At 54.3% G+C, this 27,126-nt stretch overlaps 8 protein-coding genes across 8 annotated transcripts; 7 read left to right on the forward strand and 1 right to left on the reverse strand.

Moving 5' to 3' along the window:
• Positions 1–310: 310 nt before the first annotated feature.
• Positions 311–1,549, forward strand: PUNSTDRAFT_71401 (pyrroline-5-carboxylate reductase; the record flags this gene model as incomplete). Its single annotated transcript, XM_007385668.1, has 6 exons — positions 311–335; positions 389–698; positions 759–927; positions 987–1,236; positions 1,292–1,363; positions 1,422–1,549. 6 exons carry the CDS (start codon positions 311–313, stop codon positions 1,547–1,549), a joined length of 954 nt encoding a protein of 317 aa, XP_007385730.1.
• A 583-nt stretch (positions 1,550–2,132) lies between these two features.
• On the reverse strand, positions 2,133–4,071 carry PUNSTDRAFT_105165 (26S proteasome subunit P45). The gene is made up of 9 exons (XM_007385669.1): positions 4,037–4,071; positions 3,412–3,985; positions 3,067–3,359; positions 2,847–3,015; positions 2,723–2,791; positions 2,607–2,662; positions 2,518–2,554; positions 2,433–2,464; positions 2,133–2,379 (listed from the first exon to the last, which is right to left on the reverse strand). Exons 1-8 carry the CDS (start codon positions 4,064–4,066, stop codon positions 2,457–2,459), a joined length of 1,236 nt encoding a protein of 411 aa, XP_007385731.1. The 5' UTR covers positions 4,067–4,071; the 3' UTR covers positions 2,133–2,379; positions 2,433–2,456.
• A 1,289-nt stretch (positions 4,072–5,360) lies between these two features.
• Positions 5,361–11,720, forward strand: PUNSTDRAFT_144920 (general substrate transporter). Its single transcript, XM_007385670.1, has 32 exons — positions 5,361–5,502; positions 5,562–5,594; positions 5,649–5,795; positions 5,849–6,012; positions 6,063–6,144; positions 6,202–6,219; positions 6,281–6,481; positions 6,535–6,599; positions 6,649–6,752; positions 6,806–6,871; positions 6,932–7,045; positions 7,099–7,211; positions 7,266–7,399; positions 7,460–7,488; positions 7,542–7,613; positions 7,668–8,235; positions 8,292–8,368; positions 8,419–8,454; positions 8,513–8,545; positions 8,595–8,964; positions 9,019–9,141; positions 9,208–9,479; positions 9,539–9,777; positions 9,863–10,064; positions 10,124–10,200; positions 10,251–10,286; positions 10,345–10,377; positions 10,428–10,797; positions 10,856–10,978; positions 11,052–11,323; positions 11,378–11,516; positions 11,579–11,720. The coding sequence occupies exons 1-16, from the start codon at positions 5,414–5,416 to the stop codon at positions 7,782–7,784; spliced, it is 1,548 nt and encodes a 515-aa protein (XP_007385732.1). The 5' UTR covers positions 5,361–5,413; the 3' UTR covers positions 7,785–8,235; positions 8,292–8,368; positions 8,419–8,454; positions 8,513–8,545; positions 8,595–8,964; positions 9,019–9,141; positions 9,208–9,479; positions 9,539–9,777; positions 9,863–10,064; positions 10,124–10,200; positions 10,251–10,286; positions 10,345–10,377; positions 10,428–10,797; positions 10,856–10,978; positions 11,052–11,323; positions 11,378–11,516; positions 11,579–11,720.
• Positions 11,721–12,303: 583 nt separating this feature from the next.
• PUNSTDRAFT_89755 (NADPH-dependent alcohol dehydrogenase) lies at positions 12,304–15,108 on the forward strand. Its single transcript, XM_007385671.1, has 11 exons — positions 12,304–12,487; positions 12,548–12,624; positions 12,680–12,748; positions 12,803–13,172; positions 13,222–13,344; positions 13,401–13,672; positions 13,723–14,113; positions 14,169–14,439; positions 14,501–14,578; positions 14,635–14,877; positions 14,995–15,108. The coding sequence occupies exons 1-7, from the start codon at positions 12,437–12,439 to the stop codon at positions 13,820–13,822; spliced, it is 1,062 nt and encodes a 353-aa protein (XP_007385733.1). The 5' UTR covers positions 12,304–12,436; the 3' UTR covers positions 13,823–14,113; positions 14,169–14,439; positions 14,501–14,578; positions 14,635–14,877; positions 14,995–15,108.
• Positions 15,109–15,739: 631 nt separating this feature from the next.
• On the forward strand, positions 15,740–16,801 carry PUNSTDRAFT_136125 (DUF1264-domain-containing protein; the record flags this gene model as incomplete). The annotated part of the gene is made up of 8 exons (XM_007385672.1): positions 15,740–15,864; positions 15,922–15,988; positions 16,041–16,109; positions 16,159–16,215; positions 16,267–16,293; positions 16,352–16,370; positions 16,422–16,483; positions 16,538–16,801. 8 exons carry the CDS (start codon positions 15,740–15,742, stop codon positions 16,799–16,801), a joined length of 690 nt encoding a protein of 229 aa, XP_007385734.1.
• Positions 16,802–16,969: 168 nt separating this feature from the next.
• PUNSTDRAFT_105179 (uncharacterized protein) lies at positions 16,970–19,873 on the forward strand (the record flags this gene model as incomplete). The annotated part of the gene is made up of 7 exons (XM_007385673.1): positions 16,970–17,554; positions 17,607–18,233; positions 18,298–18,924; positions 18,974–19,165; positions 19,233–19,384; positions 19,436–19,564; positions 19,618–19,873. 7 exons carry the CDS (start codon positions 16,970–16,972, stop codon positions 19,838–19,840), a joined length of 2,535 nt encoding a protein of 844 aa, XP_007385735.1. The 3' UTR covers positions 19,841–19,873.
• Positions 19,874–20,173: 300 nt separating this feature from the next.
• Positions 20,174–22,755, forward strand: PUNSTDRAFT_105183 (HSP90-domain-containing protein). Its single transcript, XM_007385674.1, has 6 exons — positions 20,174–20,277; positions 20,334–20,578; positions 20,634–20,972; positions 21,027–21,325; positions 21,381–21,778; positions 21,834–22,755. The coding sequence occupies exons 1-6, from the start codon at positions 20,217–20,219 to the stop codon at positions 22,583–22,585; spliced, it is 2,094 nt and encodes a 697-aa protein (XP_007385736.1). The 5' UTR covers positions 20,174–20,216; the 3' UTR covers positions 22,586–22,755.
• Positions 22,756–25,714: 2,959 nt separating this feature from the next.
• Positions 25,715–26,901, forward strand: PUNSTDRAFT_127145 (uncharacterized protein). Its single transcript, XM_007385675.1, has 3 exons — positions 25,715–25,861; positions 25,917–26,000; positions 26,065–26,901. The coding sequence occupies exons 1-3, from the start codon at positions 25,754–25,756 to the stop codon at positions 26,563–26,565; spliced, it is 693 nt and encodes a 230-aa protein (XP_007385737.1). The 5' UTR covers positions 25,715–25,753; the 3' UTR covers positions 26,566–26,901.
• The last annotated feature ends 225 nt before the right edge of the window (positions 26,902–27,126 follow it).

A 27,126-nucleotide genomic window follows, 5' to 3' on the forward strand; every position in this document is an offset into this window, starting at 1 on the left:
CTGGGCGGTTTGTCCATCAGGAGGCATCAAGTTGCAGGGCCGAGGGAAGCTTCACGTCATGATGTCCAATGGAGCCCTTCCAAGCAGCTCTAGTAGCTGGCCAAATACGAGGTTGAGAAACACGCCTATGTTTTCATGGTCCGTGCAAGAGCTACTTAAGTACAGTGGACCTGCGTGGACGTCGTCGGCAATGCTCGGCCGTGACCGTGCTGCCCGGGAAATGTTCTGCTCCTTCAGCAACTCGAGTCAATCGCAAGATGCAGCACTTGCGATTGTCTCCCTTTACTGCTAGTCCGAGTATCACCTGGCGATGGGCTACACATTATGCGTGCTAGGTCCAAGGATCGCTTCATACTTCTGCGATACATCTCATCTCCCGTGTGATCAGGGTGCGGCACGATGGGCATCGCCATCCTCTCCGGCGTCGTGGACAGTCTGCAATCCGTTACACGGACCAAGGGCGAACCAAAATGGGAGTCGCATACGCCCAGTACTCTGACGCCTCTGCATACCCCGACACCGCTTGACGCTCTGGAGGCATCGCTGCCCTCGCGGTACCTCGCATGCGTGAAGCGGCCGGAGACCGCGAACGAGCTGAAGACGGTGTTTGGGTCCTTGGGTCAGCTCGGACGAGCGGTGGAGGTCATCACAGACGATAACGTCGCGGCCGCGAAACAAGCGGATGTCGTGCTCTTATGGTGAGCTCCTTGCTTGGCATCGTCCCGCGGACACTGTGTAATGGTCCCTGCCTTGTTCAGTTGCAAGCCACAAATGGCGCAGTCGATCCTTTGCGAAGAGGGTATGAAAGAGGCGCTGGACGGCAAGCTCCTGATCAGCATCCTCGCCGGCGTTACCATCTCCCAAATGCTGGCCTGGGTCTTGCCCTCGACGAAGGTCATCCGGGCCATGCCCAATACACCGTGCAAAGTAAGACCCTTAATCATGGGTCTATTTTAAGACCTTTGCTTACTGTGTTCCTCCGCTAGATTCGAGAGGGTATGACCGTCGTCAGCACCCTCCCCGCGACGGCAGATAGCGAGATCGACCGGGAGATCATCCTTAAGATATTCTCGTCCATCGGCCGCTGCCGCTTCCTGGAGGAGAAGCACTTCGACGCGTGCACCGCGCTATCCGGCTCCGGACCTGCGTTCGCCTGCATCTTCCTGGAGGCGATGGCGGACGGCGGCGTCATGATGGGCCTCCCTCGCGCGGAAGCTCTAGAGCTCGCGGCGCAGAGTACGCCTGCCAACATACCCCACTCAACGGTGTTCCCATACTGACCGATGTACAGCTTTGCAGGGCGCTGCTCGCATGTCGCTCCAACCAGGTGCTCATCCGGCTCAGATCAAGGACGCTGTGACCAGTGGGTGCCGATGCGTGCTCAACCCTTTGTTCGCGATGCGAATGATCTGGTCTACTAGCTCCCGGAGGCTGCACCATTGCGGGCTTGCTGACGCTCGAAGACGGAAAAGTCAGGTCGACCATCGCGAGGGCGATTCAAGTCGCCACGGAACGCGCCAGCGAGCTCGGTCAGCCGGGCAAGAAATGAGCAGAGCGCGAGGTCAGTCACAGACATGCATGTGTAATTACTTCCTGGGCCAAGCTGACAGATTTTGCGGGTACCTTCAGCGAGACGGCGGCAGCTTGATCCTGAATATCATCCACTTGCATAGCCGGCCCGTAGTATAACACAACGGCGTGGCGTCGCCGTAGTCATGTTGATTCGTTCATGGACAGGAAAGCGCTATGCATGAGGGTTCATATTGTTGGTGCCTATGCAACGATTGTACATGGTACATGTAAACGGCTGTCCTCCACGGGCAACTCGGAACGTCCCAATGATCAGAAACGTCTCGCTATCATGTGGCGGAATACAATATCAATTTAGCTCCCATAAAATGAGGACGGCGCGAAGGGTTACACATCGCCGACCAGAGTGTTGGAGAGCGACGCTAGATGAAAAGACCGGACTAGCGAGAGGAAACACAGACAGTGATTGAGTTGATCACGCATATATTGCATAAAAAGGCCTTGGTTTCCGTTAGTTCGAAATGTGTAGTAGAAAGGACAACTCACCTAATGTTTTACATCCTCCTACCCATCTAAAAGATGTTACATCAGTCCTTTCATAGAGGGCATTTGCCCCGCGTGTGAACCTCCTCCGTCGTATATATAGGACGAAGGGGGCAAAATAAAGAAACGGGACAGTCAATCTCGCTCTGAAGAATGAGCATCGCGCCGTAGGGAAGACGAGGTCGCGACACCAAAGTGAGATAGAGCGTTCAAGGAAGGCCACAACGAGGCCATTTTCTCTCAGTGGAACTCTGGAAGATGGCGACGGGATTATATGCGTATTGCGAGCGTGATGTACAAGTAATACTGCAGGCAAACGTCAACGAAAATAAGCGGCATGACGACGGTGAGATACTCACACATATCGACAAAGCCCCAGAGGATCACCGGTCTGAGCAGTCGTTGAGTGAAAAGCAGAGGCGTACATGATGAGATACGACGTACAGAACTCGTGAGTGTCGTCGGCGCGTTTGACCGTTGACTGCAAATTTTTGAGGGTCAACCTGTATCACGTGATCAAAGTTCCCACGCACCTTCCATGCCTCCTCGAAGTCCACGGGCAGAATAACGTAGCGGTTCTTGCGGACGGCTGTATTGAAGACAACGTTCAATTCCTCTCGCGCACCCACACATCAAAACGGAGGCTGACCTTGCAGCCCTGCCGCTTGAACAATAGACGCAATTTCGGCGGATGATAGCCTGTCCGGTCTTGAAACGTCTGGGAAGGACACTCTGAGTCAAGCTGTATCTTGCGAATTCGACGAGTCGCTCACAGTCTTCCAAATCCACGTCGGGCCCGAGGTTCATCTTTGCCGTACAAGTCTGGAAGATCAGTCGCCGTTCTCGCCTTGATGGTAAGGGGAATTCGATTTTACGATCGAGACGACCGGGTCGCAGTAGTGCAGGGTCGAGAGTATCCGCGCGATTCGTCGCCATGATGACCTACAATTCGACTCAGTATTCCGAGACAGCGTCAAGAATTATGCGAATCACCTTGACATTGCTCCCCTGATCGAACCCGTCCATCTGGTTGAGGAGTTCGAGGAGGATACGTTGGACCTCTCGGTCCGCACCTGTTTGGGCGTCGAAACGTTTTGTCGCAATGGCGTCCACTTCGTCGATGAAGATGATGGCAGGCGCGTTCTCCCTCGCCAATCGGAACACGTCGCGGACCATGCGTGGGCCCTCTCCAAGATACTTCTGGACGAATTCACTTCCATTTACTCGGATGAAAGCCGCTGTCGTGTGATGCGCAACTGCCTTTACCAGCATGGTCTTGCCGGTACCTGAGGTTTCGTTGTTCAAAAAGAAGTGATGCCACGTCTTCAGTCAACGTACCTGGTGGCCCATAGAGAAGAACGCCGCGAGGAGGGTCGATGCCGATTTTCTTGTAAAGATCGAAATGAGTGAGCGGAAGCTCGACTGCTTCCCTAATCTCCTGCTTCTGCGGGTCCATACCACCGACATCCGAGTATGTGACGTCGGGCTTCTCCTCACTACCAAGCATAGAGATCGAGGAGTCGGCTTCAGGGGGAAGGATATCGACGAGCGCATTGGAGTGACGATGGAGGGCGACAGAGGAGGAAGGTTTGAGGAGCTCGCGGTCTAGAGTGGAGAGTATGCGAACGACGTAGTTCGACCCGGTGGTTGATCCAACAATGCCTGTATGTTGATCAATCGGTTCCAGAAATTGGCCGATGACCAGTGGGACGGATTGTATGCGCTTGACTTCCTCTTGTGCGCGGATGAGTTCTCGCTTTAGATTTGCTTGCTCATCCTTGATGTAGCTTTCCTGGATCTCGAGGAGCTCCAGGTGTCGTGCAAGCTTCTTATACTTCACATAGAGGTCCTCCTCTTGCAGCTCCTGGTAAAGGGCCGCTTTCTCGGAAACTACAGACTCGAACGTGGGCTCCTGCAAAGAGATATAAGCATAACCCGCGAGACAGACTGTTCCATGTCGTACTTGCTTGCTGATCTCGATGTCGGCGTCCATGTCGGCGGGTGAAGCGTGTATAGTGAACTCGGACTCCCAGCTGACGCGTCGCGTCTACCACCAGCCGGCCACGTGGGGAGCGTGCGAATGGCCGGCGGGGTGTGAGCGTTTTCGAGTTTTTCGTGAACTCTCGTCTCATGCTGGTCAGCGTCGTTCACTCGCGAACCTTCGTACTTCGTCTTCTCCTCTCACCGCATGCTCGGTTGGACTCTCAACGCGGTGCCGGGGTGGAGCGATGAGACATATACGGGGTCTACACCCCTTAACTCGCGATGTCGCTGATACAATTTCTCCGAGTCTCTTTGATGTCGAAACGTTGTGGATTGCATTCGTCTCAATTGCGGCGGATCTGTCGTCATCTGTGCAGGAAGTCGAAAATGCTGGTTTACCATGCCCCCGCCTCGTTGGACGTCGCGTTGAACCTGCTATCACCCCTCGACGTCAACCTCCTGCACTTCTCCCGTGCGTTGTCTGGCGCATGTATCGTACGTGCACCTCAAAAGGAAGTTCATCGGCCAACCTCTCCGCATTGCCTCCGGCATACTGCATCGAAACCGGGATCTTGAGGGATCAATCGAATGCAAGGGCCTTCCACTGTGTCCCCGAAGCAAAGCAACTGTTATGAGCTCGCGCCCTCAGCCCGACGACCGACTGTGGCGATCTCCGATCGTCTATACCATCGCGGAGTATCTGCTCAATGCCCGCCTAGTTGCATCATCAAGATCCTCGTCCCACGTCAACTGAATGATCTGCTCTATCGCGAAGACAACATCTTGACTGCTTCTGCAGAAAATGTCGGCTCAAGAGCTTGCAATACGTGCCGAGTTCCAGAAGCACGTTTACCAGGCAACTTGACCGATGCGTATTCAGTCAGCGGATCTATCCATGCAGCGATAGCAGTATATTCATCCGTGAACCGGCGAGCTAAGCAACGATGTTGGCCCCCGCCACTGGTTGTGCCACAATACCGATTCGTTCCAGCCACCACCACGCCTGTGGGGAGACTGCAGCTAGCCCGGACCCATCGAGAAGGGCCGCCGCCCAGCCATGCGACATGCACATCCATTAGACCATCGTGTGCTCCAATCAGTTATCACTACTTCGCGGAGCGAATTGCCTATAGAGGACATGGCGGGCAGGGTCGGGTTGTGATACTGTGTGATAGCTGTCGGTGAAACGGAGGAATCGCGGAGAAGTTGGCGGTTCGCTTCTCATCCGCCCGTAGGATTCTCCGAACCCTTCCCATCTCGCTTATATTTACTGAAGTCGGGACTGGCGAACCGCGTGAGGGTACCCTTCTTACTCTCATTTTATTCTTTACCACCTCCACTCCTCCCCGATATTGTTATGGCGCCCGGTGTCGTTGCAAGCGGCCATGGTGGTGCGGGCTTTGCGCATCTCATTGATCCCAGCAGGAAGTGGTACAATGATCGACGGTGAGCGCTAGCTTGCAGTGCCGCAGGGACCTTCGCTGATGACGTGGACTCATCTGTAGGATGATCACCCTGAACGCCTGGATCGTCCTTTTGTGAGCGACTGCGGTCAAAGAACGCGATCAACCAGAGACTGACGAATCTTGTAGTCTAATCACGTCCTCGACCAATGGCTTCGACGGAAGCATGATGAACGGTCTACAAGCGCTCCCTCAATGGAACAGCGCCTTCAACAATCCTGCTGGAAGTCAACTTGGCTTGCTCAATGCGATTCAGAATATCGGTTCTCTTGCCGGGTACGATGTCTCTGAAGACATTATTGATTGTTTCTCAACCACTGGATTCCCAGATATCCCTTCGCACCTTACCTCTCTGATGGCCTTGGTCGTCGCCGGACCATCTTTGTCGGCGCGTTCATCATGTGTATTGCCGTTGCTCTCCAGACGGCTGCTCAAAGCGTCGGCATGTTCATCGGAGCTCGTTTCCTGATCGGCTTCGGTCTCACTTTCGCCGGTACGTGTCGCCCATTCTATTCAGTATTCCCACGCTTACGAAGAGCGTAGCCAACTCCGCTCCAATGCTCGTCACAGAGCTGGCTTATCCTCCCTACCGCGCACCTTTGACTTCACTATACAACTCGCTCTGGTACGTCTATCAGTTGCGCTCGCGATTATGAGGCTTATCAGCGTCATTGTCATCAAGGTATGCCGGCTCTATCGTGTGAGACCTCCCGACGCTTTGTACTAGGCCTCTTCGTGCTGATCTATATGCACCGATACAGAGCAGCTTGGTCGACATTCGGGACATTCAAGATCGCCACCAGCTGGAGTTGGAGAATCCCCTCGCTTTTGCAGGGTATCCCATCAATCCTCCAAATCTTCTTGGTCCTCTTCGCTCCCGAATCACCTCGTTGGCTTGTGAGCAAGGGACGTGATCAAGAGGCACTGAAGACTCTCGCGTATTATCACGCTGGAGGCAACGAGTGCGTCGCATACATTCCTCCAAGGTTCATGGCTCTCAACATCTCGGGCGCAGGGAGGATCCGTTGGTTCAGTTTGAATACGAAGAAATCAAAGCTATGATCGATTTTGATCGCACTGGTAAGTCCGACTGATGTTTGTTGCTGCCAAGACTGATTGCATACACCAGTTGCCGCAAACGTTGGGTGGAAGTCCCTATTCATGACCCCGGGAAACCGCCGGAGGATGCGTATCATCATCGCTATCGCATTCTTCAGTCAATGGAGTGCTAATGTAAGTTTCGATTTCAAATCTCACTGTTCCGTGATTAACCGCCCCTCTTGCAGGGCTTGGCGAGTTACTACCTCGGAAAGATCCTGGACAGCATCGGCATTAAAGATGCCACAATCCAGGTATACATAATCGTCCGTGGCGTAGACGACTTTCCCGACTGACGCTCCTCTTACTGCTAGTTGCTCATCAACGGGATCCTTCAAATCTGGAACCTCTTCTGGGCTGTCCTTGCCGCTTTCCTCGCGGATCGAGCCGGCAGAAGGTTGTTGTTCCTCTCCTCCGCGGTCGGCATGGTGTGTCCGAAGAATATCCATAATATATGTCATTGCTCACAAATGTCGTCTAGCTCGTATTTTTCACCTCCCAGACAGTCTGCTTTGCGGAATTCAGTTTACATGGCACCAAATCCGCTGCCCACGCTAATATCGCCTTCATCTTCCTCTTTTTCGCTGCGTACGAGTGAGTATCGAGCAGGTTCCTCGATCGCATGGAAGTGTTGACATTTTCATGCAGTATCGCTTTCACGCCTCTAATCGTGTCCTACACCGTGGAGATCTTGCCGTTTGCGCTCCGTGCTAAAGGCTTCAACGTCTTCAACTTCGTTGTGTCCGCCGCGATCGTCTTCAATCAATACGTGAACCCTATTGGTATGCAAAACAGTCCATCCTTCGGTAATGACACGATTGATAATGATAATCGGACTTCAGCTTTGAAAGCTCTCGGGTGGAAGTACTACGTAAGCTACAATTATCCAACTTCTCGAAGCGAGCTAACGATTTTTGTTGACAGTGCGTATACTGTGCGTGGCTCGCCTTCGAGCTCGTGTACCTCTACCTCTTCGTGGTGGAAACCAAAGGAAGGGTGAGTACTCGCCGCAGTCTGAATGATTCCAATTTCAATGTGCTTTCCTTTCAGACTCTCGAAGAGACAGCCGCACTGTTTGATGGTGAGCAAGCGATCGACCACATCGTGGCCCAGAATACCGAGGCCTCTGAGAAAGTCGAGGAGCATTCGCATGACGAGAAGATTTAGAATTCCAAATGAGACAACCTGACTGTCAAGAGATGTTGCATAGCATGTAACATAGCAAACACCAGTCTAGCTAAGGACACTCCTTCTTACTCGCTCATCACTCTGTATTTATAATTTTGCCTCGTCAAGACGCTCTCAAATGTAAATTGCGGCCTGATACTCATCTCAGCGATCCGAACTTGATCGAACCCCTTTGTCACAACTCGCACTCTTCTACCTTGTCTGTCTATCGATCCGACTGCAATGGAACAGTCGATGTTTCATGACAGGTTATGACACGTGAAGGCCATACCAATCCAATCTGCCATCCGGCAAGACAGCTGCCAGTTCGACATGGTTTTGTATAAAACAGACATTGCCTGGCCGCCTGGTTTCGTACACCAGCTGTTCGCTTGCTGTCATGTCCCAAGTCGACTTCAGAGGATACGCGGTCACCGACGCTAAGGCTTGGGTGCGTACTTCCCTTCGTTTACTAGCCTCATTATTGATTGCCCCAATGATGTCCAGAGCCACTTCGACGTCATACAGTATGTTCCTAAGAAGTTCGAAGAAACCGATATTGAAATAGCCATCACACATTGCGGGTTAGTGCATCGACGTCCTCATCCGCTTCTGATTCGAGCTTGTCGTACAGCGTCTGCGGATCCGACATTCACACCATCGCATCCGGGTAGGATTCCTGTTCTGTGAAAGTACCATGCACTCGCTGACCATCTACGACTCTCTAGATGGAGAGGAGTGCAGACGCCTATGATTGTTGGGCAAGTCGTTCAATTGTCTTCAGTTTGCACATTGCTAATCGTTGTACAGGCACGAGATCGTCGGCAAGGTCACTCGGGTCGGATCGCAAGTGAAGGGGTTCAAGATCGGCGACAGAGCGGGCGTTGGCGCTCAGGTCGGCTCCTGCTGCAAGTGCCGCGCATGCAAGAGCGACAACGAGAATTATTGTCCGGAGACGATCCACACGTACAATTCAGAATACCCTGATGGTATTCGCGCCCAAGGCGGCTACTCGACCGCTATTCGCGCACACGAACAATTTGTCTTCCCCATTCCCGACGCACTGGAGTCGCGCGATGCCGCGAGCATGCTTTGCGCGGGCTTGACGATGTACTCACCTTTGAAGAGGCACGGCGCCGGGCCCGGGAAGAAAGTTGGTATCGTCGGTATTGGAGGTCTTGTAAGCGTCCTGGAAATTCCACTGAGGTTGCATTTCGACTGATCGTTTTGTTAGGGCCATTATGGGGTCCTGTTCGCAAAGGCTCTGGGATCCGAGGTCTACGCCTTCACCCACGATCCGAGTAAGGTCCAGGATATAAGGAAAATGGGTGCCGATCACGTAATCGTCACGGACGACGTGAGTTGACAACATGTCGCTGGCCTTAGCACGGAATAGCACGATGAACCTACATATCTGTTTCAGGAGGGTATTTTCGCGAAGGACCTGCCCATGACGCTGGATCTCATTATATCCACCCGTGACGATGCGGAGGGAATGCCGCTGAAGCATTACCTGAGCATGCTGTGGATCCACGGCAAGCTCGTGAACGTCGGCTTACCTGACAAACCGTTGCCAGCGCTTGCCGCATTTGATCTCGCGCCGACCGGATGCTTCCTCGGTGGTAGCCACATTGGTAGCAAGAAGGAGTGCCTTGATATGCTTCAGCTGGCCGTGGATAAGGGCATAAAACCATGGTGGGTTCTCCCCTGCTTTTCTCATATTCGCTGTTCGGTGAATTGATACACGCGTGAAGGATTGAAGAGTTGCCGATGAGTCAGGCTCAGAAGGCAGTTGAACGCTTGCAGAAGCATGATGTCCGCTACCGATTCGTTCTTACGCAGGATCTAGTCTGATGAGCGACCGCATTGGAGTGCACGGGCTGCAGCAACGAAGATCGGTGACAATGTGTAGAGTCACGCAATATTTGATGGACAATGAGACGTCCGTGTGTCCCGCTGGACGCTCCCATCCGTAGGCAAACCCGGACGAGGCGTGAGTACGAGGTGCATTAAACCTGGGCAAGGTGTCAGTAATACCTTGTCTATGTTCGTCCGTTGGTGCAATTGCGGTGATGCAGTCGACGATCCACGACGGTACATGACGCACGAATGTCATACAACCTGTCACCAATACGGCAGCTGCCAGTTCATCGTGTTGCGGTATAAATCAGGCATTGCAAGCGATGCTCGACTTGGACGAGTATTCTCCTTGCCCATTAGCTCTCAGACATGTCTAAAGTCGACTTCAAAGGATACGCGATCACCGACACTAAGGCCTGGGTGCGGACGATGTCGTGTCTTTGCGGCTTCATTGCTGACCATTGGCTTGCGACCTCCAGAGCCGGTTCGACGTCATCCAATATGAGCCGAAGAAGTTTGAGCAGACCGATGTTGAAATAGCGATCACACACTGCGGGTCAGTTCATCGACCCCTTCGTATGATTTGGTGCTCATCCGTATCAACAGTGTCTGCGGGTCCGACATTCACACGATTGCAAGCGGGTAGGATAATGAATGGCCGGTACCATCGTGCTCCCACTGATCCTAGCCGCATGTCCAGGTGGGGAGAACTGAAGACGCCCTTGATTGTCGGGTACGTCATGCATCTGTCGTGACATGTATTTTTTACGAAGTGGTCCATAGGCACGAAATCGTCGGCAAGGTCACTCGCGTCGGATCGCAAGTGAAAGGAATCAAGGTCGGCGATCGGGCGGGCATAGGTACTCAGATCGGCTCTTGCCTCAAGTGTCGTCCCTGCAAGAGCAACAACGAGAATTACTGTCCGAAGGGAATTAACACGTACAACTCAGAATACCCCGACGGCGTTCGGACCCAGGGCGGTTATTCTACTGCGATCCGCGCGCACCAGCAATTCGTGTTTCCAATCCCCGATGCGCTGGAGTCGCGCTATGCTGCAAGCATGCTGTGTGCGGGGTTGACCGTGTTCTCGCCATTGAAGAGGCACGGTGCCGGCCCAGGCAAGAAAGTCGGTGTTGTAGGCATTGGCGGTTTGGTGAACATTTGGTCGAGATTGACGCAAAAGCTGTCGCTTACCACGCCTTGGGCTCTAGGGTCATTATGCGATATTGTTTGCGAAAGCAATGGGAGCCGAGGTGTACGCTTTCACCCATGGTACGAGCAAAATCGAAGATATCAAGAAAATGGGTGCTGATCACGTGATCGTGACGGATGAGGTGAGTTTGTAGTACCGTTGAACTGCGGACCCGCAGCAGTGACGGGAGATAGTAGCTGACGTATGTGTATCAGGAGGGCGTATTCGCGAAGGACCTCCAGATGACACTGGACCTCATCGTGTCCACCCGTGACAGCTCCGAAGGTATGCCACTGAAGGATTACTTGAGTACACTATGGATCCACGGAAAGTTCGTTACCGTCGGCCTTCCCGATAAACCCTTGCCGACGCTTGCTGCATTTGACCTCGCGCCGAATGGTTCTTTTCTTGGGGGAAGCCGCATTGGCAGCAAGCAGGAAGCCGTTGAAATGTTGCAGTTGGCCGCGGACAAGGGCATCAAGCCATGGTACGTCCTCCTGCCGGTCCGACGTACTCGTAACATGACATACACGGGTTGTAGGATCGAGGAGTTACCGATGAGTCAGGCTCAGATGGCGGTTGAACGCTTGCAGAAGAATGATGTTCGCTACCGCTTTGTTCTCACCCAAGACCTCGCTTGATGGGCAACGATGCCAGGGGTGGGCGGAGAACAAGAGAATGTTGGTCAGCGTTGTCGAGAACTACATGTCCAATATTGAAATGCACTTTTCTTTCCTCCGAGGCGGAATCGTCAGCGCAATGTAGTTTGCAAATGCGAGATACGCGGACGATGTTGAAATTGATCGGACGTGTGAGTCGGCAGTCTGGTCTGCTGCATAATTCCAACATACGCCCCGAGTCGGATACTCTATGATATCGATACCTAGGCAGAGAAAGACTCACGGGTACAACGTGTCGATACCACCCCGCTGACTCCCATGCAGTACTATATTAGTTCCATATCTGGGTCAAAAAGGAGCTTATATTCCTCTTCGGAAGACTTCTTGTTTGTCTGGATACTTACGTTCGTGTGTGCTCGAAGCTCGCCGATAACCGCCTATCTGCGAGGCTTCGGGATGTAAAATTTTTTGGGATGGCTCAGCCAGTGCTCACTCATCCAACCGGTCCAAGTTAGGCGGGCTGGTATGTGAGTGGGGGGTCGACCGGTAATTCTTCAAGGCAGGTCGTCATTCCTCGATCAGGTTCATCGTTTTCACGCGCATGGACGATACCCACGTTCGGACCCGTCCATGTCGGCCTTTGCCTTTTCCGGCCGCGGTTCGTCCCCTTACGGTCCATCCCCTGAGAGCAATACCTCGGCGTTCGTGGAATTTGCTACGTATCCGCGAATGATCGAGATTCTTCGCTTCGATAGAGTATCCTTTTCTGGTTCTCGACGCCCATTCTTGCTAGGCGGATAATAGTTTTTCGCGTGGCGAGATGTTTTTCGCCCGCGTTGACGGTGAACAGCCGGTGGATATAGCTTACAGATAATCGCGGCGATGGGAACGGTCTGGGAGCGGTATAAAAGTTGAGGGAGGCGACGAAGGATGATAGAACTATTTCCCTCGTTGTCTCGCATTTCTACTTTAACCCAGCCATGTCTCAAGTCCAGTTCAAGGGATACGCCGTCACCGATGCGACCAAATGGGTACGTTCAGAGGCAATTTGTCGAGTCCAGTATTGTAGCTGACATTGTTTCGCCGTGCAGAGTAATTTCGAGGTCATCGAGTTCGAACCGAAGAAGTTCGAAGAGACCGACGTGGAAGTTGCCATCACGCATTGCGGGTGTGTCTCGTCACAATGCCTTATCAGAAGATGACCAGCTCATCTTGCCATGCAGCGTGTGCGGTTCCGACATTCACACTATTACCTCCGGCTGGGGAGCGCTCAGGACTCCTGTCATTGTTGGGTAAGCATCTTCGCCTCACCCACCTTGCGTGACATTATTCAACTTGCAATCTAGGCATGAGATTGTAGGCACCGTCACCCGCGTCGGATCGCAGGTCAAGGGCTTCAAGGTCGGCGACCGTGCCGGCGTCGGCGCCCAAGTTGGCTCTTGCTACCAATGCAGAGCCTGCAAGCAGGACGACGAGAATTACTGCCCCAAAATGATCCATACTTATCACGACAAATACCCTGATGGTACGGTCACCCAGGGAGGCTACTCCACTGCGATCCGCGCGAATGAGCTCTTCGTCTTCCCCATCCCTAATGGGCTTGAGTCACGGCACGCCGCCAGCATGCTGTGCGGTGGCCTGACCGTGTTCTCCCCTCTTAAACGCAACGGCGCTGGACCAGGGAAGAAGATCGGGGTAATTGGCATTGGCGGCTTGGTGAGAACTGCCCTGTTCGTCTCGTATTGTGATGCTTATGGATATGTAGGGCCACTATGCCATCCTCTTTGCCAAGGCAATGGGCGCCGAAGTTACCGCCTTCACCAGCGGCACGAAGAAAGTGGACGATATCAAGGCCATGGGTGCCGATCACATCGTCGTCGCCGATGATGTAGGTTTCTTTGGGCTACATCTAGGATATTCTCCTGTTCTGACGATGTTTCATAGAGCGGCGAGTTCGCCAAGGGCCGTGAAATGTCCCTTGACCTCATTATTTCGACCCGTGACGCCGCGGAAGGTATGCCGATCCGGGCTTACATGTCAATGCTGTGGGTGCACGGCAAATTCATCACCGTGGGCCTGCCCGACAAGCCGTTGCCCACCATGCACGCGTTCGACTTCGCCTTCAACGGGTGCTTCTTCGGGGCGAGCCACATCGGTAGTAAGGCGGAGGCGATCGAGATGTTGCAGCTCGCCGCGGACAAGGGCATCAAGCCATGGTTAGTCGATTTCTCCGTCGGACATAACTCCACGCTGACCTGGTTAACAGGATCGAGGAGCTTCCCATGAGCCAGGCTCAGACTGCGGTCGAACGCCTGAAGAAGAACGACGTTCGTTATCGTTTCGTCCTTACTCAGGACCTGGCATGAACAATTGTTGGCACCGACCGAATCGCACCATCTTCAGTCATGTAGCATCACCCTACAGTCACTATTGGGCCGAACTATATATACTATCAGATCTCTTTCTTAAGCTGTGTCGTCCTGTTGTGTCCGATAGACCTTACTTGACTAGAATAACTCAATCACGCAATTCCACCCGATATATCAATCATCCTTTTGAACACATTGAATGTGGCTTGTTGCATCATGCATGATGAAAGCCATGGTGAATAAACAGCAAAAGGTGCACAAACATCATCTACTCGCTCGCGGCCATAACTGTGCATGCATCAGTCACACTACAGGGACGTTCATTCGCGGTGGGTGCACTTACTGGCATTGATCAAGTCCCCGCCGCTCTCCTTCAGTACGCGGACAGCTTTTGCGCGAGAGCAGTTGACCTGCTGCATGACAAGGTCGATGTCTTTTGGATCCACGCCCGTCTCGTCGATCTCGCCTTCCTCTTCGGGCGCCTGGAGCTCAGGGATGTCATCCTCGTCGTCGTCATCCGCCACACCCGACTTCTCGAGTGTCTGGGCAGCGCCGCCACTCGACGCGAGCTGCTGAGCCGCGCTGAGTTGCGCCTGGGAGTTCATGTCCTCGATCTGTGACGAACGCAAAGCGTTAGAGCATGGAGAGATCGTTTGACCCATTCGTTTTGCGTACCTTAGCCTCGCCGAACACGATGTAGCAGTCGCTGTTCTGCGACTTGTACACATCCGGAGAAGCCAGGACAAAGAGCACCTGGGCACGATCGCGTCAGGTCGCTACGTATGACTTAATCATGGAAGGGCGCGTACGTTCTTCGGTCTCCTAAGGGTGACACGGGTGATGCCAGGAACGCGCTTCAGACCGAGGGTAAGCAGGGCCTTGCGGGCCTTACGCTCCGATCGCGACTGGATCTTGTCGAGCGCCGCCTGAGAGGTAGGGTCCTCATCCTCGTGATCGTGGTCGTGGTCGTGGTGATCATGGTCGTGGTCGTGGTCGTGACCATGGTCAGAATGCGAGTGGTCGGACGGGATCTCTTCGATCGTGGCGGACATCTGAAAGGCAGGTGAAGCGACGCGTCAGCGTCATCCGGAATTGGTACGGCGCATCCATCCCGTAGAACGCGTTTTGATGCGCCTGTCGTTCCGACAACCTAAGTGAGGCGGGCTTACGTTGGACTAGAGAACTTTGGCGGCGGGGCTGGAGACCAGTGCCGACGACCGCGACGTTAGCAGACAGGGGAGATGGGCGCCTGTACGGGCGCTTATTGGGACGTAGCATCCCGCGCGTCCATCTCGCGAGGACCGGTGAAAATCCCTACTGATGTTCGATCCCTTAAGGGGTAAATTCTGGCCATTTTCGGGGGTGATCAACTGGCCGCAAAGGGCTAAAATTCGGAGAATCGCATCAAACACGGTCCCAAAAGGGCGATTTTCGGGGCAATATGACATCGGACGGTGGACCTCCGAGGCAGGCCAGTCGGGCGATATACAATGTTATGCTACGCTAGTCTAGGCTGTTGTCGGGCATCCTAAACACGAGGCGCTGACCTTCAGGATCATGTCCGTGGTCTGAGCAGACTCCGTTCAGCAAGTACCTTATTCAAATGTCAACCCTGGTCGTGCGCGTGCTAGCTTGTTGTCTCCCGCACTTCGTCGGCAGAGGTTATTCATGTCATCCGGCTGTTAGCGTCTGTCTCTTCGCGATATTGTATGCTACGACAATCGCCAAAGGATCCTTGCATACGACAAGCTTCATGTTGTTCCATATGCGCATTGCATAGATGTCCCGGTCAATGCGCGCCATCGTAGATGCATGACCATCCATGACCTCGCCTCTACGTCATAATGCCTTCGTGAACGTACAAGAGAGCCAGGAAAGATGAGCAGGATCTCTCGCCCGCATCACCTGTTCCCCATGGATGCCGATACCAAGCAGTCTATCTACCACACGCCCGCATTCCATGCGGCTGGTACCGCCATGATGAGCTTCCAGCCCATCAACGCCATACACCAGCATCTATGTGCCTTCCACGTCTACGCGTGAGTCTGAATCTGCGCCACGTTTCCTTACCGTTGAAGTTCTGACTCCGTATCAAGTCATGATCGGACCCGTCATGTCGAAGCACATCATTTCTGCACGCACCTTTCTCATGATTTGCACCAGGTAGCCTTAACTTGGAGTTCTACTCGCACACTGACAACCATGCTCTTTATAGTGCGTCATCTATGACACAGATCAGCCAAACGCCAAGCTCATTGGCATTGAGTACATCGTATCTGAGAAAGTGAGCACGCTGGATATCTAGTGACGTCGTGTCACTAAAGGATGTACAGATTTTCCGAGACTTACCAGCGGAAGAGAAGAAGTATTGGCATTCTCACAAGTACGAGGTGCACGTTGACGCACTAGCTCGATGGACCCTAGTTTGATCCAGAGCTCAGGTTGAGAGTGGCTTGCTGCAGTTGCAGGTGGGTTTGCCATGCTGGCTTTTAGTCCTGTTTGTGAGCATACTGATTGTTGGCAAAGGTCAAGGGTGGTGTACCTGGTTAGTCATTTGCGTACGAAGGAACTTTTACTCCCGTTGACGCCGCCTCAGGAGTTGCTACAGATGCTGCTGAGCAACCTGCAATGCTGGAGCTACAGAAGACCTACGGCAAGGTTGGTCTTTTCTGTGAGCTCCGGCCCGGTCCGTTCAAATGAAGTCTCCTTTAGACCATCCATACTTGGGCCGTGGATACGAGCCCAGATCTTCCCCTCGGCCCTCCGAACCTCATGATGTCGTACACCGGCGACGGGCAAGCGCCGGCAGACCTGATTCAAGCTAGGGACCAAAAATTTGGTACTGACACACAGGCGAAACGCGAACTTCGCAAAAGATATCTGCCTCCTTATGATCCGTTACCAGAGGCTGACGAGTGGAAGAACACCGGCAAGGGCATTGTATTCGACCCAGTCGAAGGGGAAATAAAGCAGTGACGATTCACGACGATGAGGTCACGTATGCGATGATCTGTTTGCATTGTCCTGGAGTGATCACTGCACGATTGTACTGTAATAAATGTTGGTCGGACGATCTACCGGTGGCGCTGCGGTGCGGGGCACAGCAGCCGCTGCTTAGCTGGATACACCATATACACCAGTGCCATGTCCACGGAGGATCTTACGACGACCGAGCTTGCTCGCCGCATCAGAGAGCTGTTCGAGGATGCTCCCGACGCGCAGACATTGCCCGAAATCCTTAAGGAAGTGGACACCTTTGTCCTCAGCGCGTCCACTGAAGAGGATTCGGAAGGCGATATCACGGACTTGCAGGAGCAGCTGCAAATCATACACAAGGATGCGGTCGATGGTCCTCAGCAGACTGAGATGTTCCTGACTGTATTGCAGCATCTTCGACCGATTCTCACTCCATCCTCGGTCGTTACGAATTGGTGGGACCTGGTGCTTCGTCCAGCCCTGAGGAACCCCCAACTCCCTGGATCAGCGGCTGAATACGCAAAGGATCTCGTTATCTCAGCTTTCGAGGATGTTTCTGGAGGATATATCGAAGAGGTGGATAAGTTCCGAAGGCAGTTGATGGAGCTGTATCTGCTCGATGCCTTGAACGAAGGATCCGGGGAAGAGGTCTTTGAGTTTTCCGCCATGGACGAGGAGGGGAGGGAGAGGAGCGCGCGTTGGAAGGCTAATCTGGAGGATATTCTGGTTCGTTATGCCATCTCGAAACCGGAGGTGAGTCCGTGCACATGGACACCACATTCTAGCACGCCTGATCTTTCGCCAGGATCTCCTTTTGGAGGTTAATCACCAGTATGCCGACCCGTCCACGCGATTACAGATGCTTTCTCTGCTCGATGTTTATACGTCGCGTGCATCTTTGTCTTGTGCACGTATACTGGCGGCACATCCACTGATGTCCAGCCTCTTACACACTCTCCTGCTTGACAACTCCTCCACTGTTTGTACGATGGGTCTAACCCTCATGACGAAACTGCTTCCTATGTTTGCCAAAGAAGCCTCAGACTCGCTCAAAGGCATGCTCCCCGATCTTCTGTCAATTCTTGCAAGGATGCTCTGCTGGAAACATCGGCAAGTGGGCACTCCTCCGTCACCTGAAAGCGAGGGCGCAGAACCCTCGGACGAAGATGACGACCCGCCAGCCAGCCAGGAGGAAAAGCGCGAGCTTTTCATTCGGGATGACATACCATGGAAATGCCTCCAAGCAACCATCAACACAACACCTCCTTCGCCTCATCAGTTTCTTACCATTCTTTATTATCTATTCCCTTGCAATGTCATACGCTTTCTCCGCGACCCGCTTCCGTACTTGGAACAATATAACATCAAGAGTCCTTATACGATAAGCTGGGAAGAAGTCCTCGATGAAGTTCAGCTGAAGACACGAGTGGAGGTGAGTGCGGCTCGGATCAACATCCGCTGCACGCTAATGACGTTGGTTCGGGCTGCGTCTGTAGCCGCTCCTACGTGGCCATGTCATGCATCCTTCGTTGATATGGAGAGACGCTGCGACCGAACTATCCGAGGACTGGGATTGGTCCAACAACGACCTTGCCGAGATAGTGACCGAGAGCTTCATGCTAGACGTGCGCAACGCCGGATTGGCTGTACGGCAATCACCGCAGAACAAACGTCGAGGAACCCAAGCGGTGGACGCGACGACATTCGAGGCAGAAGATTCGAACACGCCGCGAGTGCACAGTCTGAACATTCAGGAGGATACGAGGCCACATGTCTCCTTGAGGACTATGATCGACACAGCCTTGATGCTCAAGTCAGGAGAGGAGGTCGAAGTGGTTGATCCCGTTCCGGGCTGGCCATCAACGACAATTTTGTCCTCGCACGCGACGAGAGCAAGGCGCAACGATCAATATGCCAACGCCGTCCATGAGGAGGATTACGAGGGCGAGGAGCTCTCATCACGAGCTCTTCAGACCGTATCCAACCTGCAGCGCGAAATTCTCCTACTGCGTAACGAGCTGAATTTCGAAGTCTGGCTGAGCCGAGAAAACGTCAAGCACATCGGTCGGCTGTACAAGAACCATATATTGACAAAGGATGCAGAGGTAGAACAACAGGGTTTGGTGAGCCAGACATTGAAGGCAGGAAATCGATAACTCAATCCGTCACTAGAGGAACAAACTTCGCGATCTGCGAGCGCAGGTCGTAAGGCTACAGAAAGAACTGAAGGAACAGAAAGAGCTGGCGGCTCGCACTAAGCAACAAAACAAGGAGTGGAACGAGAACCTCCAAAAGCGCCTGGATACTTTCCGAGAAAAGAACCGGAAATGGGAGGCCGACACCGCCAACCTACGCTCTGATAACGTCGACACGAAGGCTAGTCCTTGGCTTCCTTCCGTCCTGTGAAAGTGCTTACTGGCAGTCGCGATAGGCCAAACTCGAGGCGCAAGGGAAGTTGCTTGCTGACGCCGTAAACCGCGTGTTTACTCTCGAGACCAAGATCAAGGAGACTGCACCGCAGGTGGAAAGGCTCAAAGATTACGAGCGGCGAATTGAACAGCACACGACGATGCAAATGTTATGGTCAGTACTATCGCAGCTCCATGGAGCGACCACTCAAAGGCGATACACCAGGGACGAGGATGTGCAGAAATTGAACGATCAAGAGGAGGAGATGAAGGCAATGATGAGCCGCTACAAGAAAATGGAGATGCGCGTTGAGGCGTTTGAGCAACAGCAGTCCAAAATGGAATCAGATGCTCGGCATGTTCATCTCTTGCACGCAAGCTTTCCACCATCGCTGAACAACTCCTCAGGGCCGCACGCCTGCGTATACAGGAACTAGAGGCGCAGGTGGGGCAATCAAGGCCTGTCGGCGAGCCTACACAGCAATCATTTCTGGTTGCCAGTATTGAGGCCGCTGCGAAGGAGAAGGACGCGCTACGGAAATCAAACGAACAACTGAGAAAGACGAGCACCAGCCTGCGGGAGGAGAACGAGGCGCTGAAAGCGCGACTTGAACAGGTTGGAATAGCATGACGCGATTAACTTGTCGTTTCCTCTATCGTTTGGATATATTTTCCTCGTCTACGAGGACGCGTATGCCATGGAAGGTTCTCGGTGTTCGAGGCATCGCTCTAAGTTCTAACGAATGCCATCGCGCGCGGAAGGTTCTGGGTGTGTCCGTGTCGTATCAAGCGCCCAAAGGCTGTAACATGGCTGTACAATACTTCTAGCAACTTCTACGACGCTACCCAATCTAGCACACGGACGCGTTCCATCCTTCTAGCACATTCCATTTCATCCTCCAAAAATTGGACATATAAAGCCATGATGCTCCAGACGCGCCTGTCCGTAGCTCTCTCCAATATACCACTCCCCATATACCTCCGCACCCTCCCCTTAACGACAAAAAATGGCAACAGAATCTTTCGGCTTCCAGGCTGAGATCTCTCAGCTACTGGACCTCATCATCAGTAAATCGACATTCCCATTCATGTAGCGCGCGTACGTTGCTTACGATGGATCCTAGACACCTTCTACAGCAACAAGGAGATTTTCCTCCGTGAACTGATCTCGAACGCCTCCGATGCCCTCGACAAGATCCGTTACGCGTCGCTCACCGACCCGTCCGTGCTTGAAACCGGGAAGGACCTCTACATCCGCATCATCCCCGATAAGGAGAACAAGATCCTATCCATCCGCGACACCGGTGTCGGCATGACCAAGGCCGACATGGTCAACAACCTCGGTACGATCGCGAAGTCAGGTACCAAGGTGAGTCAAGTTCGATTCACCTGCGCTTATCTTTGGGTGTCTAACGTGGCTTCAGGGCTTCATGGAGGCGTTGAGCTCCGGCGCCGATATCTCCATGATTGGCCAGTTTGGTGTCGGTTTCTATTCCGCGTACCTCGTCGCCGAGCGCGTCCAGGTCATCTCGAAACACAACGACGACGAGCAATACATTTGGGAGTCCGCTGCCGGCGGTACCTTCACCATCACCCCCGACACCATCAACCCGCCTCTCGGCCGCGGTACCGAGATCCGCCTCCACCTCAAGGAGGACCAACTTGAATACCTCGAGGAGAAGCGCATCAAGGACATCGTCAAGCGCCACTCCGAGTTCATCTCCTACCCCATCCAGCTTGCAGTGACCAAGGAGGTTGAGAAGGTATGTTTTCTTTCGCCGCGTTTTGATCTGAACAGATCTAACAGAGATATGTAGGAGGTTGAGGACGACGAGGTCGAGGAGAAGGAGGAGGACAGCGAGAAGCCCAAGATCGAGGAGGTCGATGACGAAGAGAAGGAGAAGAAGACCAAGAAGATCAAGGAAAAGACCGTCGAGAACGAAGAGCTCAACAAGACGAAGCCTATCTGGACTCGTAACCCGAACGACATCACCCAGGAGGAGTACGCTGCCTTCTACAAGAGCTTGTCGAACGACTGGGAGGACCACCTCGCAGTGAAGCACTTCTCCGTTGAGGGTCAGCTCGAGTTCAAGGCAATCCTTTACGTTCCCAAGCGGTATGCCTTTTTGCGACATATTCGTGAGTACGAGTTCGCTGATCACTTGAAACAGTGCACCCTTCGACCTCTTCGAGACGAAGAAGAAGCGGAACAACATCAAGCTTTACGTCCGTCGCGTCTTCATCATGGACGACTGCGAGGACCTCATCCCCGAGTACCTCAACTTCGTCAAGGGTATCGTCGACTCCGAGGACCTTCCTCTCAACATCTCGCGTGAGACCTTGCAGCAGAACAAGATCCTCAAGGTCATCCGCAAGAACATCGTCAAGAAGTGCATGGACCTCTTCAGCGAAATCGCCGAGGACAAAGACAACTTTGCGAAGTTCTACGAGGCGTTCGGCAAGAACCTCAAGCTCGGTATCCACGAGGACGCTCAGAACCGCAGCAAGCTCGCCGAGTTCTTGCGCTTCTACTCAACCAAGTCCACCGACGAGCAGACCTCGTTGAAGGGTGAGTTTCCAGCTTCCGTTCGTGACGCAGTACACTTTGTTAACATCACGCGCAGACTACATCACCCGTATGCCCGAGGTGCAGAAGTCCATCTACTACCTCACCGGCGAGTCGCTTTCTGCCGTCAAGGAGTCGCCGTTCCTCGAGGTCCTCAAGAAGAAGGGCTTCGAGGTTCTTCTCCTGATCGACCCCATCGACGAGTACGCTATCACCCAGCTCAAGGAGTTCGATGGCAAGAAGCTCGTTTGCGTGTCGAAGGAGGGCCTCGAGCTCGAGGAGACCGAGGAGGAGAAGAAGGCGCGCGAGGAGGAGGAGAAGTCGTTCGCCGACCTTTGCACCGCCGTCAAGGACGCCCTGGGAGACAAGGTCGAGAAGGTCGTCGTCTCCAACCGCATCACCGACTCGCCTTGCGTTCTCGTTACCGGCCAGTTTGGTTGGTCCGCGAACATGGAGCGCATCATGAAGGCGCAGGCTCTCCGTGACTCGTCGATGTCGTCCTACATGGCGTCGAAGAAGACTCTCGAGCTCAACCCCCACAATCCCATCATCAAGGAGCTCAGGAAAAAGGTCTCCGAGGACAAGGCTGACAAGTCTGTCCGCGACCTCACATACCTCCTCTTCGAGACCGCGCTGCTCACCTCCGGCTTCACGCTCGACGACCCGACGTCGTTCGCGAAGCGCATCCACCGTATGATCTCGCTCGGCCTCGACGTCGACGAGGAGGAGGAGACTCCCGCGCCCGCGGCGCCGGAGGCACCCGCACCAGAAGCGGAGGCGTCTACCTCGGCGATGGAGGAGATCGACTAAACATCTGCCTCTGCGCTCGGACTGATTGCTTTCGAGGTTTGCTTCATTCATTCGCTTGTACATTGGGCATCGTGTAGCATAGAAACAAAGTATCCACGCATCGTAATATATATTCAACGGCATCTGCATGGAACTTAGTATCTTGTGGTTCGTGAGCTGCTTGCATCCCTTAAACTTCCACAAACCATCGAACAGAATTGAAATTTGGCGTTGACGTCATCAAGCCGCGCTCACTGCTGCCCTCTCGATATGGAGAGATGTAATTCCCTCCTGCCACCCTTCGTAATGCGATACTTCTCCGATGGCGGGCTTTTGAACACCAAGCTTGAGGCTGCATGCATACGTACGACGCGAAACTGGCCCACAAGAAGAAGTGTACAACCCCTCAAGAATCCAGGATGTGTAGCAATCTATCCCAAACCGCCTCGGTCTCGAGACGTTCTTGCTTCTATTTGCACCTCTGGTTCTTAATATGATTGCTGGGCTTCGCGACATGCGGGAAACTTTCTGGGCCCACCGAGTTGGGCATTTTTGCTCGCGTTCAGGTAGCGTCGGTGTGTGGTGCTCGATCAAACGCTGCACCAGGCTGCACCTCGTATGCGCTGCTTCGGGGGGCGTTCTACCCGGCCAGCATCGGCTTTCTGTCGTGGAAACTAAAGTTCGTTGCGCCGGTGTCCTATAAGGCTCTTCCTGGCTGATATATGTGCTTATCTTTTGACCAGCTTTTCGTGGGGAATGTATGTCGCGCACTACGTCGATATGTTATGGAATGCGGTATGTATGCAACTTCGAGACTCCAAAGAAGAAGGAGCAGCTCACCTGTGCGTCGTGGGTGCCGTCATGCTCTCTCACAGTCGCAAATCTCATTTCGACCTTTCTGCGCCCTTGTTGTCAGCAGCTTCTGATCGGCGCACGGGTAACGTCACCGTGTCCTGGCAGTATTGGTACACCACATAAACTCTGCTATATACTGACAATTCTTCGGTTCTTCCATGTCCTGAAGAGCTCGATGCCATCGTATGTCTCCATCGGCACGCAACGGAGTACGCCATGGTGGAACACGTCAACGGCATTGCGAAGCTTACCATTGTGGAAAGGAGCGCCCGGTTGTTTTGGTCCGAACTACCGGGCGGAACATCCACGCCGCATGGACGGAGGAGTAGCAGCGCACCGGGCCACGTTTCACCCAAGGCGGCGGCTCGGATGCTTGCACAACAACTGGATCTTCACCACCACTACTGCATGCGTATGGATCATCGGCAGTTTTCGGACGCCGTTCGTATTTCCCTACGGCTGAAAGTCCGAGAAGACGGCACGGTCGACGTGACACACTCGCGAATTGAATACCGCCGAAGGAGGGGAAGAAGAACACACCGGTGAATGAAGGTTTTGTCGTCGAAAGCGTCTCTATCCCCGTCGACGTCTTTGAAAACGGGGACAGAAGCCGGGGAGCCCGGCTGGTTTTCCTCAGGCTCAATGACCCCGGGGCTCCATTCTCGATGCATTTACCGTCTCCATTTTGTCACGGCAACTACGCCATCTTCATACCCGGTCAATTCACATTTCACTCTCTTTCCAGCGCGGCGAAGCCAGAGCGTTCCTCCTGCAGATCTTGGTAAGACTGTCAAGCACTGCGTCGCAAGCACTGTCAATGCTGTTCTATCCATCCTGGCTATCTGATGTCGATCCCAAGTACAGAGCAATCACGAGAAGCACTCTGGTTGACTTTTCCAGGACCACTGACTCTGTTCACCACCGTGGTTCATCATCTTTTCCCGCATGGCGCGCAGCGGCCCCGGGCTACAACATATGATCCGAGCCCTTCTGTCCATTTGCAACGAGAGCGACGTGAGGTAGGCACGACGAGTCACCGTAGGTTTCCGTCCGTCCGGCACCTGTTGGACCTGTTATCAAGCTTCCGCCTCTGCGTCGTCGGGTCCACGGGATCACAACACGACCGGCGGGGCGCCCGATGATTGTTTGGGTAAGATTCTAGCCCTTCGAGTCAGGTTAGGTTCATGTGTGGACAGCACGAATCTGGCGTCGATCGGACCAGGACGAATCCGACGGTGGCTGATTCCTATGCTGAACGGGCCTATCTGGGGATGCGGGTCCCCCCTTGCCTGGCTTACGTGCTGCGGGGGACCAGGCTCCGATGCCTTGGGAAGGCGTTCGTGTGCTGGACGGATAAAATCGAAAACGTTACGCTGTTTTCGCGAACGAAGTGAAGCTGCTTGTTCGGCGCCGTTTTCGTGGGGGTTCAAGGCGGGCGCATGTAGACCGGGAACCGGCTCGTGTGTGTGGCGTTAACGCTGGGGAGCGTTGACAGGGATGTGCGCGTAGCCTGGGCGATGTATATATGCGACTCAATGGCGAACACGCTGAACGTGTCGATGGTGTGCCACCGTATGTTCCGAAGCGGTCGGGTCGGAATGAATGTCCGACATATGTAACGGTGTTGACGCTCGAGGGTCGGGCTTACGGAACGGCAGTGCTGAGAACGGGGGGTGTTCCAGCTGCAGGTCGAAAGGAGTTTGGGTCCGTGTGTGGGGTCGCATCATCGGTATCGAGTCTGCCTTCCTGATACGCATAAGCAGCGGAAGCAGAATGCTGTCGCGGGACGAAGGACGTGATAGTGTGACGAGCGCGCAGACAAAAGGCAAAGGACAATGGGTGTCGCGTAGTACGTGTGTAAGTACGGTATAGACCGAGCGCGACTCTCGGTGTCGTTGTTTGAGACGGGGAGACGGCCCCGAAGACAAAACGGAGGGAGCCGGTGGCGACGCATAATACGAGGTTGGTTAGATACCGCCATTTGTATGCGGAGACAGCTAACGAGCGCGTCGGACAAAAGGATGGTGGACGCGACAGCACCAGGGGCCAGCGCGACTCATTGAGAAGCCACGTGAGCGACAGCCGCCGGGTCGGGAGACAGGCACCGAATCGGGGGCGCTGTGCTTGGAGTGCTTGACTCCTTCTGCGAGCACCGCGACCATTGTCCCTTTTCTCTCCGGACGCGCGATGCGTCACGGCCCCTTCCCTTTGCTTTCGGTCTCTCCCCCCATCTAATAAAGACCTTTCGCTGTATCATAATACTTTGCTTTTGTCCGCGCCCCTCCCCCGTCCCTCGACAATACCGCCCACCGAGTCCACTCCGCGCGATCGCCCATGATGGTCGCCCCCTCAAGCTCTCTTGTGGCCCCCTCGCCGCGCCCCGTCGTGCCACCGGCTCCTCTGCTCCTGGCCCCCCTCCGCATCGCGACGGATCTGCCACGAGTGCGTAGCCACCCCCGACGACGTGTCGTTTACGCGCTCATCTCTTTCCTCTCAGACCGCCATGTCTCCCCCACGCACGCCCGTGCGCCTCATGTCGCCGATCCAACTGGGCACGTCCTCATTCCGCCCGCCACTCTCCGTAAGCCACCCCGTTTTCGGACCACCCATCTACCGCGCCGCTGACCTCCCGTCCCCTTCACCAGCTCCCGTGCCCCTCGTCGCCGTGCACGCCAGCGCCCACCAGACGGCGTCGCCCCACGCACAGCATCCGCCACTCGCGCCGGCGGCGCCCCCAGCCCGCCTGCCCCGCCCACCACGCGCCGGCCCACGACTGCTTCCTCGTCAAGTCGACCACGATAGACAGCTTCGACCGCCTGCCGTGGATCTCGATGCTCGACGCGCCGTCCGCGCTCGGGGACCTCTCCCAGATCGCCGACGCGCCCGCGACGCCGGGCGGCCCCGTGCGCCGCCGCAAGACGTCGCTCCGCTCCTCGCCCATGGCCGCGGACCTCTCCGAACTCGCCGCGCCCGACGCAGCGTCGGCCCCTGACTCAGCTCTGGCGGCTCCGGCTCATCGGCGCACGCCCCACCGACCGGCGCTCGATCCCCTCCACACGCAGTTCCGGGCCCTGATGCCGATCCTGCCCTCCCATCGAGCAGTCGCCGACGCCGACCGCATCACCGCCGATCGCAAGCGCGGCTAAATTATCTCAGAATCCTGAATACCTCGCTCTCCATCGTCGTCGCAATGCTTTGCTGCTCCTTATTATTTACGTGACCTCATCGGACACGCCCCCCCATCGACCTCTCCAACGCACGATTATCGTTATTACGCCCCTCAGCCACCGAATCCGCCTTCTCCTCTTCGTGCCTCCGATAAGGGTTCCGGCTCGACCGTTCCGAGGACCCGAATGTTCCCTTCCCCACCGGGATTATATCTATACGCAAACGACATCTGTATCAACGCCACGAACTCTATCACTATTATCTCAGAAACGCCACCACCATCATCGCGTCCTTCCGATCCATCCATCCATCCCATCCCATCCCATCCATCATTACGTCGACCCACGAGTACGCGCATCAACGAACTTTACGCTTCTTTATCCGAGCATCTAAACCTAGCGTTTGGGGCTCTCGTTTCTTCCTGTGACGAAAAGAACATTTACCTGCATTCCCTCCTCCCCTGTTCCTACGTAAACCCTCTGGTCTCTCAAAAGCCCTCCCGTCAGATAATCATCGCAGCAACCGTCCAAAAAATCCCG

Source organism: Punctularia strigosozonata, assembly GCF_000264995.1.
Source record: "Punctularia strigosozonata HHB-11173 SS5 unplaced genomic scaffold PUNSTscaffold_9, whole genome shotgun sequence".
Taxonomy (NCBI): Eukaryota; Fungi; Basidiomycota; class Agaricomycetes; order Corticiales; family Punctulariaceae; genus Punctularia; species Punctularia strigosozonata.

Bases quoted from the DNA above. Each gene is read 5' to 3' on its own strand.
- PUNSTDRAFT_89755 (XM_007385671.1), top strand. From the start codon at position 12,437: ATGTCTCAAGTCCAGTTCAAGGGATACGCCGTCACCGATGCGACCAAA. The intron at 12,488-12,547 runs GTACGTTCAGAG...TTCGCCGTGCAG, and splicing joins TCACCGATGCGACCAAATGG to AGTAATTTCGAGGTCATCGA. The intron at 13,345-13,400 runs GTAGGTTTCTTT...GATGTTTCATAG, and splicing joins ACATCGTCGTCGCCGATGAT to AGCGGCGAGTTCGCCAAGGG.
- PUNSTDRAFT_105183 (XM_007385674.1), top strand. From the start codon at position 20,217: ATGGCAACAGAATCTTTCGGCTTCCAGGCTGAGATCTCTCAGCTACTG. The intron at 20,278-20,333 runs GTAAATCGACAT...GATGGATCCTAG, and splicing joins GCTACTGGACCTCATCATCA to ACACCTTCTACAGCAACAAG. The intron at 20,579-20,633 runs GTGAGTCAAGTT...ACGTGGCTTCAG, and splicing joins TCGCGAAGTCAGGTACCAAG to GGCTTCATGGAGGCGTTGAG.
- PUNSTDRAFT_105165 (XM_007385669.1), bottom strand. From the start codon at position 4,066: ATGGACGCCGACATCGAGATCAGCAAGCAA. The intron at 3,360-3,411 runs GTACGTTGACTG...ACGAAACCTCAG, and splicing joins TCTTCTCTATGGGCCACCAG to GTACCGGCAAGACCATGCTG. The intron at 3,016-3,066 runs GTGATTCGCATA...GTCGAATTGTAG, and splicing joins ATCAGGGGAGCAATGTCAAG to GTCATCATGGCGACGAATCG.
- PUNSTDRAFT_144920 (XM_007385670.1), top strand. From the start codon at position 5,414: ATGGCGCCCGGTGTCGTTGCAAGCGGCCATGGTGGTGCGGGCTTTGCG. The intron at 5,796-5,848 runs GTACGATGTCTC...CTGGATTCCCAG, and splicing joins AATATCGGTTCTCTTGCCGG to ATATCCCTTCGCACCTTACC. The intron at 6,600-6,648 runs GTAAGTCCGACT...TGCATACACCAG, and splicing joins GATCGATTTTGATCGCACTG to TTGCCGCAAACGTTGGGTGG.
- PUNSTDRAFT_127145 (XM_007385675.1), top strand. From the start codon at position 25,754: ATGATGGTCGCCCCCTCAAGCTCTCTTGTGGCCCCCTCGCCGCGCCCC. The intron at 25,862-25,916 runs GTGCGTAGCCAC...CTTTCCTCTCAG, and splicing joins TCGCGACGGATCTGCCACGA to ACCGCCATGTCTCCCCCACG. The intron at 26,001-26,064 runs GTAAGCCACCCC...CCCCTTCACCAG, and splicing joins CATTCCGCCCGCCACTCTCC to CTCCCGTGCCCCTCGTCGCC.